The following is a 12,946-nucleotide window of genomic DNA, read 5'->3' as shown; positions in this document are numbered from 1 at the left end:
TCTAAGATCCAGATTTCCTTTTGTGAAGGTGATAGTAAGGCCAGCATATGAGGGAAGTGGGTAGTAAGCAGAGTTTGAACCCAGAGAGAAYGAGAACTGTTCACTGATTTACAATTTGAATTCAAATTACATCAGAATATTCTTATAAAAGAGAAAACTACATTGCAGGAGGCCAGGAAAACATGTTTTACAAGCCTGAGAAATGAGACAGGTAAAAACAGAGCAACTTCTGCACATCTGCACTGTATAATACTACAATGTCCTCAACTTTCTTTCAAAGACCTGCCTCAGCAGCTTGCAATACAAATGGTATCAAGGGATCTCCCAGTGCTGCTAAGTGCTCACACAGTCTTGCTATCACGTGCCCCTGCTTAAGACGTTGTCTTCTAATAAAATCCTATCTCTCTGCTGTAGGAACCGCATGTTCAACATTAGAGATGCCTCTGATACATATGTAGGACAAACACTGAAAAATACACATTTGTATTACACATCTTTACAGGTTTCTAACTGTTAGATAAGGTAGTTAGATAAGGTTAGATAAGGTAGACAAGGAAGTATCTTCTGAAAGCGTTTGGAATGGTCTGAAAGTTTCCTTTGCATGTTTTCCAAGGTGTGATTTTGAAACATAGTAAATTTTTGAATGCAGATACACTGGTATCTCTGGCACTGAGAAAACGGGAAACACTTCAGAAACCTTTTTCTTGAAGACTGGCGATCTGAAAGTATACAGAATGCAAATCTGAAGTCCCTGTGGAGTGAATGAAAGCCCAGAGTTAGTATTTTGCTGATTAAAAAAAAAAAAAAAAAAAAAAAATTGGTCAGTGTGATTTGACTAGAAAAATAGCTGCAACCATAGCTTTCCATAACGATGAAGTTAATACCTTGAAATGCATTCAGTAATTTCGATAGAAAAATTATCCCATGGAACTACGCTGTGGGTGTGTGACTTGCACACTGCACTGCATTAGCTAGCATCTCTCAGAAGGGCATCGCTGCCCTCCACTGAGCAGGATAAATGTAAGAACTGCCCTGAGCAGTAAATGAACTGGTGCCTTATCAGCACTTCAGACAGACACACACAGAAAAGTGGGACTTCTGAATTTCCATACCACCTCTACATTCCCATTTCAAACATTAATCATCCTGAGTTAAAAAAAAAAAAAATGGGAGGCAGGGGAAGCTCAGGGTTTTAGGTAGCTGGGTCTGTGTTCTACCTCTGTTCATGATTGCAATCTGATATCATGGGGTATAATCCATGCATGCAGTCTAATTCCCATGAGTGTTAAGGGCCTCAGTTTTCAGCAGACTAAGCAGTTAGTAAACACCTTAGGATTTGAGAGTAGGGGAAGTTTTTCTCAAGCCATGAAGCTCCTACTTCCCTGAATTCCATAGTTGAAGGAGAAGTTTTTTTTGCYGATATTCACTCTGAGTATCACTTTGAGTATCATGTGTATAGGAGTAGCCACCCAAAAAATAAGATCTTTTCAATGGTGACCTTGAAATAAAATATACCACATTGATTCACACTTTAAGAAATATTTTATGGGTGACAAGCAAGAATGATAGCACCCCTTCCTGAACAAAAATTCCAAATTTGTTTAACCATTTTCTGACAAATTCTCAAGATATAGGACAAATAAACTAGACTTTTTTTTCCCAGTATCTCAATTATTAGTCTCAGAATAAGGAAATATTTACCTGAGTACCATTCAAAATGCAGAACACATAGCTGAAAGTGAGACTTGTTTCCTCTTGGTTTATTAGCATCAGGTAGCCTACTGTCCAGGTGATTCCAAGCATTACAACTATAGAGATAGTGCCAATCACCCTTTTCATGAATGAATCCTTTTTATTCCTGGAACAAACAAATAAAAATCTTTCTCCATACCATCTACTATCGTATTGAGCTTTAAACATATTATTTTATWTATTAAAGGCTGTAACCTTTAGTACAGGCTGTAACCTGTAGTTTTTGTTCAGGTGAGGTGAGAATATATGGCTTCCTACATTTGTTTGAAGCACCATCAGTAAAGGGAATCCTGAAAGAGAAATCTGTCCAGACTTATCTGAATAATCTGTCTTTATAATATGTGTTTGGAACATATATTACTTSAATAACTTCAAAAATAAGATTTGCCAAGGAAACAGGGAGCAGTAAGAAAGAATGTATTAGCTATTATAAGTTTTTAGAAAATGAAACTTAATTGAAATGTCTTCAGTTTTTAATAGAAGAACAAGCTGCCAATGGAGTCTGAACATTGAGTTTCTTCTGAATCTGAAGACAGTCAGGTATTTTGATTTGCTCCAACCCTGAAAATTATATATAAAAGAAATGAGGGAAAAAAAAAAAAAAAAGCGAAGATTTCCTGCACTCTATCAGCTCTAGAACTTAAAAAAACCCAAAGCACTAGAACTTAAAAAAAAACAAAGCAATTTCCTTCTAAATTAGCACAAATATCACTGCAGAGTCTGTGACGATACACTGAGTGTATATATGAAATCAAGCAAGTAAATCTGCTTTAAATCCAGAGAACTGGCCTGATGTTTAGATGTGCAGATATCTATAATCCTCCTTTGACTAGACCCAGTTCTGCTCTCACTTATGTTGATCTACCTTGCAGATAAACTTTATTGAAGTTAAGCTGAGCAACTCTACAACATTAAAAAAAAAAAAAAAAAAAAGGCAGCAAAAGGCTGCGTTGGAGTGCAAATGGACACAATCTGACCCACTGGAGTAGTGAGATGAATTTTCTGAATGCTTTAAGCATGCATACAGAAGATTTATCGAAAATTTCAGTTTCTGGTGAAGATGACGTGAGAGTGACGTAGAGTGACATGGCAAGAGAGTGAAGAATTATTCTGAAAGCACTGAGGAGCTCTGTGCCAGCTCACCTTGTCAAATTGTTGTTATTCCTCCATATCACGGACACTGTGATGTTGATGAGGACAATGAAGTTAAACAGGAGTATGAGAGCTACTGGCAGTAGGAATGACCACAACATAGGCTTTTCCATGCTAAAATTGTGATGYTCATCCAGGGCTGCAAGCCAGCAACTAAATATAGAGAGAGGCTATTTCAAAAGATTTGCCAGGCACTTGAATAATGATTCAAAACACAGAAATAATAAATCATTTCCCATCCTGAAGGGATTTCTAGATCTTCTTAGCCTGTCTCTGGAAGGCCACCGTTCCCTGAGAGCTGAGGGCATTTGGTCATGCCTTTCTCTGTAGASAGTGAAACGTTTTATTAGACAAACTGCATAGGGGAATGTAATAAGGTAGAATATAACTACCCAAATAGGCATCTGGCCAGCATGTGCAAGGTTACCTTTAGTGCATACATGATAGTAGAGCTAAAGAATGATTAGAGATGACCTGGTGGGCAAAGGCCAAAACAAAATTGGGGAAAGCTTCAGGCAGATGGGGTTACTCTGCAATAATCCTTTCTTCTTCTTCCTTTTTTTTTTTTTTTTTTTTGTGTGTGTGATTGATAAACAATCTCAGAAAGCGATCCCTCTAAATCAACATCACAAGGTAACCACCAGGGGGAAAGGGACTTGTGTTTGCATTTATTTCAAATGAAATGCACCTCTGTTCTATACCACCCACAATCTATCACCAAGGTACACTGTGAGCATAAAATAGCCTGCGTTGGGATGCTGGCACTCAGAGGAGGGAAAGTACTGAAAGTATCCAGTAATTAGGGATATCAGTTATGTTGGCCAGAGAGCTTCAGAGTAAATGGGATGACTAAGCTTCCGTATTGAAATATAGTTATGCACTTAAATATGTCTTGAGTTTCAGCTAGGTCAAGAGCACTCCCAATCTCCATTTAAAGCCACAGGGGAGCTAAAGGAGCATTCAGGACAAATGTGTGATTTAGTGTCCTAAATCCTTAGTGAGGAAAACCTGCAGTTTCTTATAGTGAGAGGTTAGTTTGAGTGAAGAGGGTTTTTTTGTTTGTTTGTTTTTCTTTAAGTGAAGGCAATAAATGTAGAATGGCCTTAGTAATAAGTCAGCATAAAAGGTAGGGGATACCAAGCATCCTAATAATTCATTTACTTACAATTCTTCCTGTCGATAGTTTAATGCTTTTCCTTCTCTGTAAGTAACTCCAAATGTTATTGCAACAACCAGAGCAGGGATTCCTAATCAATGAGAGACATCAGCAACTTAAATAAATACAGCTTATCCCCGTCTACCGAAGCAGCTACTGGTGTCCTAAAATCCAGAGATATTAAGACCTGTGTTTTATCTGCACCTTAGCCTAGAGGAAAAGGCAGAACTGGGCATTGTGAGCAGCATTTATGTGAGGACAGCTCGTGTCCGTGCCCTGTTCAGTTTTGGTCTTTTGAGAGCTTCAACACAGCTTCCAGAGGTGACTTCTGGTAACAGAGCCAGCTCTTTTCTGTGCTCAGTTCTCACAACCATGCAAGCCTGCTCCCCTGTCTGCASGGGAAAACCCATTTAGGATGAGTGAAAAAAGCAATTTAAGAATGTGCTCCTCAAGGGCTGCTCCTGCTCTTTCCCTCCTTCAGCCCTACCTCACATCTTCCAGACAGAATCACAGAATCACAGAATATTCAAGGTTGGAAGGGACCTCTAGAGATCATCTAGTCCAACCTTCCTGCTCAACCAGGCACACCTAGAGCATGTGGCACAGGGCGGCATCCAGGCGGGTTTGGAAGACCTCCAGAGAAGGAGACTCCACAACCTCCCTGGGCAGCCTGTTCCACTGCTCTGTCACCCTAACGGGAAAGAAGTTCCTCCTCATATGGAGACAGAACTTCCTGTGCCCCAGCTTATGGCCATCACCCCTCGTCCTATCGCTGGCCACCAGTGAAAACAGCTTGTTCCCTTCCTCTTTGCATTCTCCCTTCCTGAACTTATACACATTAATCAGATCCTCTCTGAGCCCTCTCTTCTCCAGAGAAAACAGGCCCAGCTCACTCAGCCTCTCTTCATACRAGAGATGTTCCATTCCCTTAATCATCCTGGTTGCCCTTCTCTGGACCCTCTCCAGAAGCTCCACGTCCCTCTTGTACTGGGGTGCCCAGAACTGAACACAGTACTCCAGGTGCGGCCTCACCAGAGCTGAGCAGAGGGGCAGGATCCCCTCCCTTGACCTGCTGGCCACACTCCTCCTGATGCAGGCCAGGATCCCATTGGCCTTCTTGGCCACGAGGGCACACTGCTSACTCATGGTTAACTTAGTGTCAACCAGGACTCCCMGGTCCCTCTCCGTGGAGSTGCTTTCYAGCAGGTCGACCCCTAATCTGTMCTGRTGCCTGGGGTTATTCCTCCCCAGGTGCAGGACCCTGCMCTTGTCCTTATTGAACCTCATGAGRTTCCTCTCTGCCCAACTCTCCAGCCTGTCCAGGTCCCTCTGGATGGCAGCACAGCCCTSCGGAGTGTCGGCCACTCCACCCAGCTTGGTGTCATCTGCAAACTTGCTMAGGGTGCAYTCCGTGCCCTCGTCCAGGTCATTGATRAACAAATTGAAGAGCGCCGGGGCCAGTACTGACCCCTGGGGGACACCACTGGCCACAGGCCTCCAAYTGGACTYGGCCCCATTTATCACCCCCCTAATGGGGTGGTGATAAATGGACTGCCCAGTATTTGCTGTGCTCCCCAAGCCTGAAGTGCAGTGAATGAGAAATGTGCTGTTTGCACATGTGCAATGAGTCCCAAGGCACAGCAGAGAATCTAATGCTAGGTTATCATGCAAGCTTCACCACCGAGCAGAGTATCATTTAGCAAAGCAGCTTTTACTGGGCATTTTCTGGCTTGTGTGTGCACTCTGAAGCCTAAAAGTTACAGCGGAACTGTATCCTTTATAGGCTATGGGCTATAACCTGTATCCCCACCCAAATGCAAGTCATAACAATAAAATAAGCAGAATATAACATGGCTTTGTAGATGCCATCAGAAACAATGTACCACAAGAGTTGAATACGTAGTGGCCCAATGGTAGATATCCCTCTATACTGTATTATACAGAATATATATTATAAATTCTATATTATAGAATAGCGTCTTAGTGACGCTATTCTAACATTGATTCTAACACTAATTCTGACACTAAAAGATGAGATTTTACCTTACCTATTGAGCCCATGTCTCCATTCTGCCAAGTAATTCCCTCTCAGCTTGCAACGTAGCTGCTAATTGCTATAAAGTCCTAAGGATGTGCTCATTGCTTCTCATTGCTTATTAATAAATAACGTAACAAATAATGTAAGTCATTTCTGGCATCTGGATGCACACGAGGCCCTGGCTGAGATCACAAGTTTCAGAGAATAATTTTACTTCCCATATGTAATCACTGCATGTCAGATTTTTTTTTCCTTCAGCTGATAGAAACAGCTTGTTGAATACTGTGATTGTAGAGATATTTCTCCTGCATGCCACAGGCCTATGTTGCTGAAGAGCAAGCTGTTGATTTTTGTGCCACATCAGGACAGTGACAACAAACTCAGGTGCTGCCAGCAGTGTAAGCAGTAACTGGAAATTACTTATTAAACCGTAGTGGCAAGCTCAGGACGCTGATTACAACTGCTCTCTACTGGTATAACACTTTTACACACATCCCCCCACTGTGGGTGTACTGTGAACTGACACTTTGGTATGAGATTGCTGTGAAAAYGACTTCAAATCTTACCCCATCCAAGGACTGACATGGTTGCAATGAAGCGGCCGGGAAGCGGCTGCATGGCTCTAAGCAGCAGTAGATACAACTGGGCAGAGTTGAGCGCTGTCCACATAAACGTCGCCAGCAAGAAGTAATGCAGTAGCACTGCCACAGCGGTACACCAGGGCGCCGCGGGGGGATCCGCCAGATCCGACGTGAGCAGAGTGTTATCCGTGGTGGCCGGAGGCTGGGGCTGCTGCTCGTAACTGCTGGTGTCGCTGCCRGAATTCCTGGCATTTCGGTTCTCAATTCCCGAGACGAAGATGATGTTGAAAATGAGCATAGAGAAGCAGAGACTCACCAACATCCATGTTATTGAGGATTTCCGAGTTTTCCTGTGGGAACACATTGGGGAGGAAAAGTAAAGCAAAAGAAGAAGTTATAACATACTTCCTCATTTTCTGAAGATCACTTATATATTAAAGGACACAAGCTAGGGAATGTAATCTTTAATATAGAATAAAAACAAAGCTGTGACTATCTGCAGAACTCTACGATGCTTCAGATTCCTACCCAATTTACTGTATTTTTCRGTAGTGTCTTATTCAACTACTGCAGAAAATATTCAACACCTTTGAGACTGTGCTCTTTCCAACAGCATTTGGGATGCATTTTCTTTTCCCTCCCTGTAGTTTTTAACATCATTTTATTCAGTGCTGAGAGRTGAAACAGCATGAGAGAACTCTTTCCAAATACTCTTCAAGGCACAAGAGAATAACCCTCCACTTCCAAACTCTGTCTTCTAAATGCATTTGAAAGGCAGAACCTGGATGCTGCTACAGATTTAAATGCCCGTGCATTGACCTTGAGGGAATTACTTCAAACCTACACAAGGGCAAGTAAGGCGAGAAGCTTGCCTTCATCCACAGTAGCTACATCTCTGTGGCATGACTTTGCTCCTCATTCAAAAGAGCATCTGAGAGCCACGTGATATCACGAATTACGGGCATGTCTGTCAAGGAAGCTTGCTATAATTGTATTTGAAGTATTTTGCAATAAAATGGTAACACAAACAATGTAGACAAATATTTGCATTTAATTATGATGCCTTGAAATCACCTGTTGTAGACAAACATTTTATAATTGCCATCTCATTGCTCTCAGGCAAGGAAGTATAGGACSGAGTATAGAAACTATGAAATGGGGAAGAGAAACAGAGCAATATTTAAATAGCACAGCAAAAACTCATGGCTGTTAAACTTGCTTCTATCTGAATGCTAAAAATCTACTAAACAAGACAAGGACCTGGAAAGGCTATGCTTAAATGAAGAGACCAGCATAACAGGCTTGTTGGTAATTGTCTAGAAAAAAAATAACTGATGGGACGTGGTAATACTAGGGTACAGAGCATAGAGGAAAGGTTAGACTGATGGTGGAGTATTTTTATAAATTAAAAAAGCCCGTTGTCATACTTTTTCTAGGCATGTGTTTTTAGTAGACTGTTCATTGTACTGCCTAGGTGGATCTTCAGGCTGACCCAGCACAACTGCCCTGAGGTTCCTGCACACTCCGGAGTCATCCTTTTGCTTTGCAGATTTCTGGAATACCTGCTGGAAAGCAGTGGGACTGTGGAGTCACACACACAAGCTCCAGTGGAGTCCACTGTCCAGCCTAAAAGTGCTACCGGGGAGAAAACACTAGCAAATATTGATATTCATAGAGCAGCAAAGATAAGCAGGCTTATGAGCCTAAGTAAGCGTACTTACGAGCCACACATTATCTTCCCGAGCCAGGAATAAAATCTGCTGGGGAAGAGGACAGCGATGCTGACCAAGTATTCGAACAGCACTTTCACTCACTGAATCACCACTTCTCGCCTCACAGGAGGAAACTCCCTGGAGCTACCTTGGCAAAACCAAAACACCTGCACAGGAGCACCCCTTGGTCTGCAGRGGCACCTGAGGGTGGCTCTCTGCACGTTTGCTGCCGGCCAGGAGCTCATCACCCCGGGACTGGTAGCCCAGCCTGCAGAGCTGTAGTCATGGAAGTGCCTTTTGCTGTCAAATCTGGTTATTCTTCATTTTCCTGGTCTGAGGACTTGTATGTGCAGCAAAAGTTAAATAGACTATGGGCCTTGATGAGAAATATCTGCTTCACAGGAGGCCTTAACATATGTAATCAGAAAGGAGTATTTTCTGYGGGGTACTTTTGATATCAAGAGTTTCTTCTGAAAGGCTTGGCCTTTTACCAAACTGGGCTCTTAGGTATCCTGTAACACCACTTTTCAAATCTGACGTTCTTTTAGTGTGCATTTCTCAACTAATATTCAGAGAATATAAATTTCTTCATGTTAAAAAAAGAGGAAAATAGTAACAGAAATGTTAACATCACATCCAGAGGAGCCGCATGACTGAGACACTGCTTAACTTTTCTTCAACCAGTAAGCCACACTTAGTCCTTGAACTRCATAACTTGATTAACTCTTTTTTATTACTCACTAATCAATAATATTTCTATTTTCTCTGTTTTCCTCTTAAATTAGATAAAACTTTATATACAACAGCAAAATATTATAACAGCATAAAATATTTATAGTTTTACATCTTCACCCTTACCTGGTTAAGATCTGAAACAACATGGTAATGACCAGACCAGCCATGGACAATCCAATACCAATGTAAGAGATGTACTCCAAAGGCTTTGCATACTTATATTTGATCTGGAAGGTCTAGAAAAMAATTTGTATCAGTTGTAAGATGAGCAGAGGCAGCTTTCCTTCTAAAATTGTGTTTCTAGGTGCATGTTGAAATGAAATTTTTTTTTAAAGTTGTGACTGTTGTTTGCCATTGCCAAAACTTTTAGACAACACAGAAATATTCTGAAAGGAAGARAAGGTTTCATGTAGAGAAGAAATACACACATACAGAAAAATAAATATCAGAGAGGCAATCATTCCTAAATAGTCATGCATAAGAGGGAAGTATATAAAGTTAAATGATAGTAGACTTAGTATTTACAGAGTAATTACTTTTTATAAGCATATAAGTAAATAGTGCTGAGTGCTTTGAGCTATTCTCTTTGCATAAGATAGTGCCACCCAGACAGCTGAGCTAATCCAGGCACCAGTCGCTGTATTGCTGCTCTCAGGGAGCTTTGGCGTTTAGGCACACATTAATTTAACAACCAGCTGCAGCAATTTAGGTGCAGTGCCAGAGGCTACCACAGCTGAGCAAGGGGAATGAGCTGTGCCTGCGCTTCCCTGCTGCTGGGCTGCAAAGTTGGGTGGGCTTAGCTAGAATTTGTGCCAGAGAAAATGGGAGTTTTCAGCACCCTGGGGAACTGCCGCATGTCCCAGTTTTGCCCCAGTGTGCCAACTCTCCCCTAGCTCATCTAAAAGGCCATGGGGGAACCATAAGGAAATGTCATAGGGGTTGTCTTAAATGACTACGTCTTCTAGCTCTGTGAATGCACAACAAAGCTCTTCTATAGGTCTTCTATCATAAACCAAAGCACAATTGGAAAAAAAAATAAGCTGTTCTAGAAGGAACGGTGCCCTACCATTAGGACAGCAAAGTTAGTCGTGTGGTTACACTTGCATCTCAGGAATTGGTCTCTTCCTTTTGTGCAGCCTACGGTGCTCCAGTCATTGGTGGCATAGTCCCAAAAGACGCAGGCATGATCACGCAGCTGGAGCTCCGATGTGTTGTACTGTGGATTGAGATTACAAGGAGAAAGCGGGGTTGAAGGAGCCTAAACAGAGGTGCAGCAGTAAGCAGCATGTGCTACTAGGTATCCTCTGAAAGGGGAGCTGAACCTACTGAAGAGTTTCTGGCAATTCCAGCAGTTTAAGAAGAGTATTAGCAATGGCATATTTTGGCTTTGCTAGCTTACATTGTAGGTCCTTTCTCATTCAAGCCTTGCCAACCACGTTGTCAATCTTTTTGAATTATTCAGATAATTATGGCATGTCCACTCAGCACCCAACRAGTGCCAAATAAATTCTGCATAAGCCAAACAGCAGTTTTCAGATACTAATAGCATTAGGTTACTGCCAACTGGAGCTGAACTGGAACTRGAAAGCAAACAGTTGCAAAATCCAGAGCCAAGTCTGTGAACCATCCAGTCTCCTCCTCCAGCACAGCTTTGCTAGCACAGTTGTGTCAAGCTGCATGCTCCATTTTACACAATAAACTTCTGTGGGTGATCGCAGTTAGAACTGCATTTTAATAAGCAATGAGCACTATGAGAAGTGCACATAAATAGGGAAAGCCCTATTATCTGCAATACTAGGTAGTTCAATTAAAAAATAGGAATAAATACATTAATTATGGACTTATTCCTGTGACAGCCATACAAATGATACTCATTTCTCAGATCACTTAATTGCATAGATCCTTCAGGAGGATTATTAGTCTGTCACATGCACGTGTCTGGGCCTAAATATCTCTGTTAAGTGAGTTAAGCACTATAAGAATTTAGATATTGTTTTCTGGAGAAACATGCTAAAAAATCAGCATATCTCAGCTCCAATTTCATCTATTATAGGCAAGTAGAGACTCATATAAGACATTTCCTGAAAACAAAGCAGTAAGATCTGAAATAGATTCCTGGGGGAGCAAGCAAATGTAAAATGCATGTTTATTTTAAGGAAAGAGGGAATTAAGAGACACCATGAAAAACTAACGCTCCCCAGGTGGCTAAACTTCTTGGTCTCTGGCATTCATGTTATCTTTTGGTTGTTTCCCAAACTGCCAAGAGTCTCCTGAAAATAAAAATTGTCTTCTAATACCTGTCTTCTTTCATTCTTGATTTTGAACAAAGCTGCTTGAGCATAGCTATCATTTTTTACAAAATACAGTTTTCCTTGCAAAAGTCATCACTTATTAGTGCAGAAATGGCAATACCAGATGTTAAATACCCAAGCTGAAAATTATTTTCTATGCAATGATATCGCAATGCGCTACCTTTTTGACTTATGAGGTCATGTAAGCATCCCTCAAGCTCCCCAAGCTGCTTCCTGCCAGAAACCAAGGGTCATACCAAACATGCCTCTCTACTTGAGTCTCTTTCTGCAAATATTGAACACTGGCAGCAGGACTAGGTCAACCTCTGGTCGCTCTTGTGAGAAGTTACCTTTGGGCTGAAGGCTAGTTCAACACCGCTGGCTCTTCCACCATCAATGTTGCCGGAGACAATTTGTTTAGAAAAACTACCGTGGCTCTTATAAATCCTCGACTTGAAGAATTTGCTATTTTGATAGAGGACAAAACCCACTCTTCCATTCGCTGATGCACCTTCGCTAGGCAAAGAGAAAAGTAGGTCCAGATGTCAGAGGAGCTGGTGCCTTCCAGGCAGCCTATATCATACCATTTCACACATGCAGGATTTACAGCAGTTGTTTTTAGATATTTCTTTAGAGTCCATTTAAAATCTAGCAAGGAGCTTCTTTTCCCATGAATCTTAAGAGATTCATCTTCATTTTTTTTTTGTTAGGTGGAGTGTTAAAATAACCATTTCCCCTCTTGTGATTCCTCAAGAAAAAAAAAAAGCACTAGAAGTGAGAGGAAAATATCATCCCATATCCAGATATGTACACATGTTACATATGTCCTGGATTTTAATAATACCAAAGAAACAGTAGCAACGGGTCCAAGTTACTAGGAACTCAGAGGTTCAAAGATGWTGGCTGAGCTCCTCCTTTTTGGGCCCTACTGTTGGACTCTTTCTTTTGTGGCACTTTTTTACCAAGTTAGAGATTTTTTTTAAGTGATTTAAATCAGTAGTCTTAAATGTGACTTAAACCAGGAAACAAAAATCCTCATATAAATAACTATTTTATTCTCGGTTTTACTTTAATACTTTTTGTTTTCATCAAGAGAGCTTGAGTACAGTGAMTTTACACTGGCAAAATGGCCCAGTTGTGCATTTAATTTTAAATACATCTTTTTTTTGAAAAGACAAATTGTGCATTCAGTCTGTGTCTCTAGAGGAAAGAGTTAYGACATAGAGGCTTTATAGTAAAGACTATAATTACATGATCACACTGTTTTTCCATAGGATTGTCATCTGAAACTGCCTACAGAACAAACACTAAGCATTTATATGCTATCAGTGATGATGGCTTAGTGCTTTTATAGTGCTATACAAAGAGGTTAAGGACAAGAGTGCTCATTTCAGGTATCCAGGCTGAAATTCCTACCATTTCTAATAGAAATGCACATGATCAAAGCCTGGCTCCCTGGGACTGTAGTGGCAGCTGTGCACAGAATCATAGAATCACAGAATGCTTAAGGTTGGAAGGGACCTCAGAGG

The 12,946-nt window shown here is 41.2% G+C and overlaps 1 protein-coding gene across 1 annotated transcript in view; it reads right to left on the bottom strand.

Moving 5' to 3' along the window:
• Positions 1-12,946, bottom strand: part of ADGRG7 (adhesion G protein-coupled receptor G7) — a 15,159-nt gene continuing 2,213 nt past the window's right edge. Inside the window, exons 2-9 of the mRNA XM_026035883.1 lie at positions 11,768-11,933; positions 10,193-10,342; positions 9,250-9,362; positions 6,665-7,029; positions 4,070-4,151; positions 2,896-3,057; positions 1,702-1,858; positions 1-751 (exon numbers count right to left, since the gene is read on the bottom strand). Of these exons, the coding sequence (XP_025891668.1) occupies positions 527-751; positions 1,702-1,858; positions 2,896-3,057; positions 4,070-4,151; positions 6,665-7,029; positions 9,250-9,362; positions 10,193-10,342; positions 11,768-11,933 (1,420 nt within the window). The 3' untranslated portion in view covers positions 1-526. The remainder of the gene's footprint in view (positions 752-1,701; positions 1,859-2,895; positions 3,058-4,069; positions 4,152-6,664; positions 7,030-9,249; positions 9,363-10,192; positions 10,343-11,767; positions 11,934-12,946) is intronic.

This window comes from Nothoprocta perdicaria, unplaced genomic scaffold (assembly GCF_003342845.1).
Source record: "Nothoprocta perdicaria isolate Ctin4 unplaced genomic scaffold, notPer1 scaffold_169, whole genome shotgun sequence".
Lineage (NCBI taxonomy): Eukaryota > Metazoa > Chordata > Aves > Tinamiformes > Tinamidae > Nothoprocta > Nothoprocta perdicaria.
The sequence above is the reverse complement of the archived record's forward strand: the minus strand, read 5'-3'. Positions and strand labels throughout refer to the sequence as shown.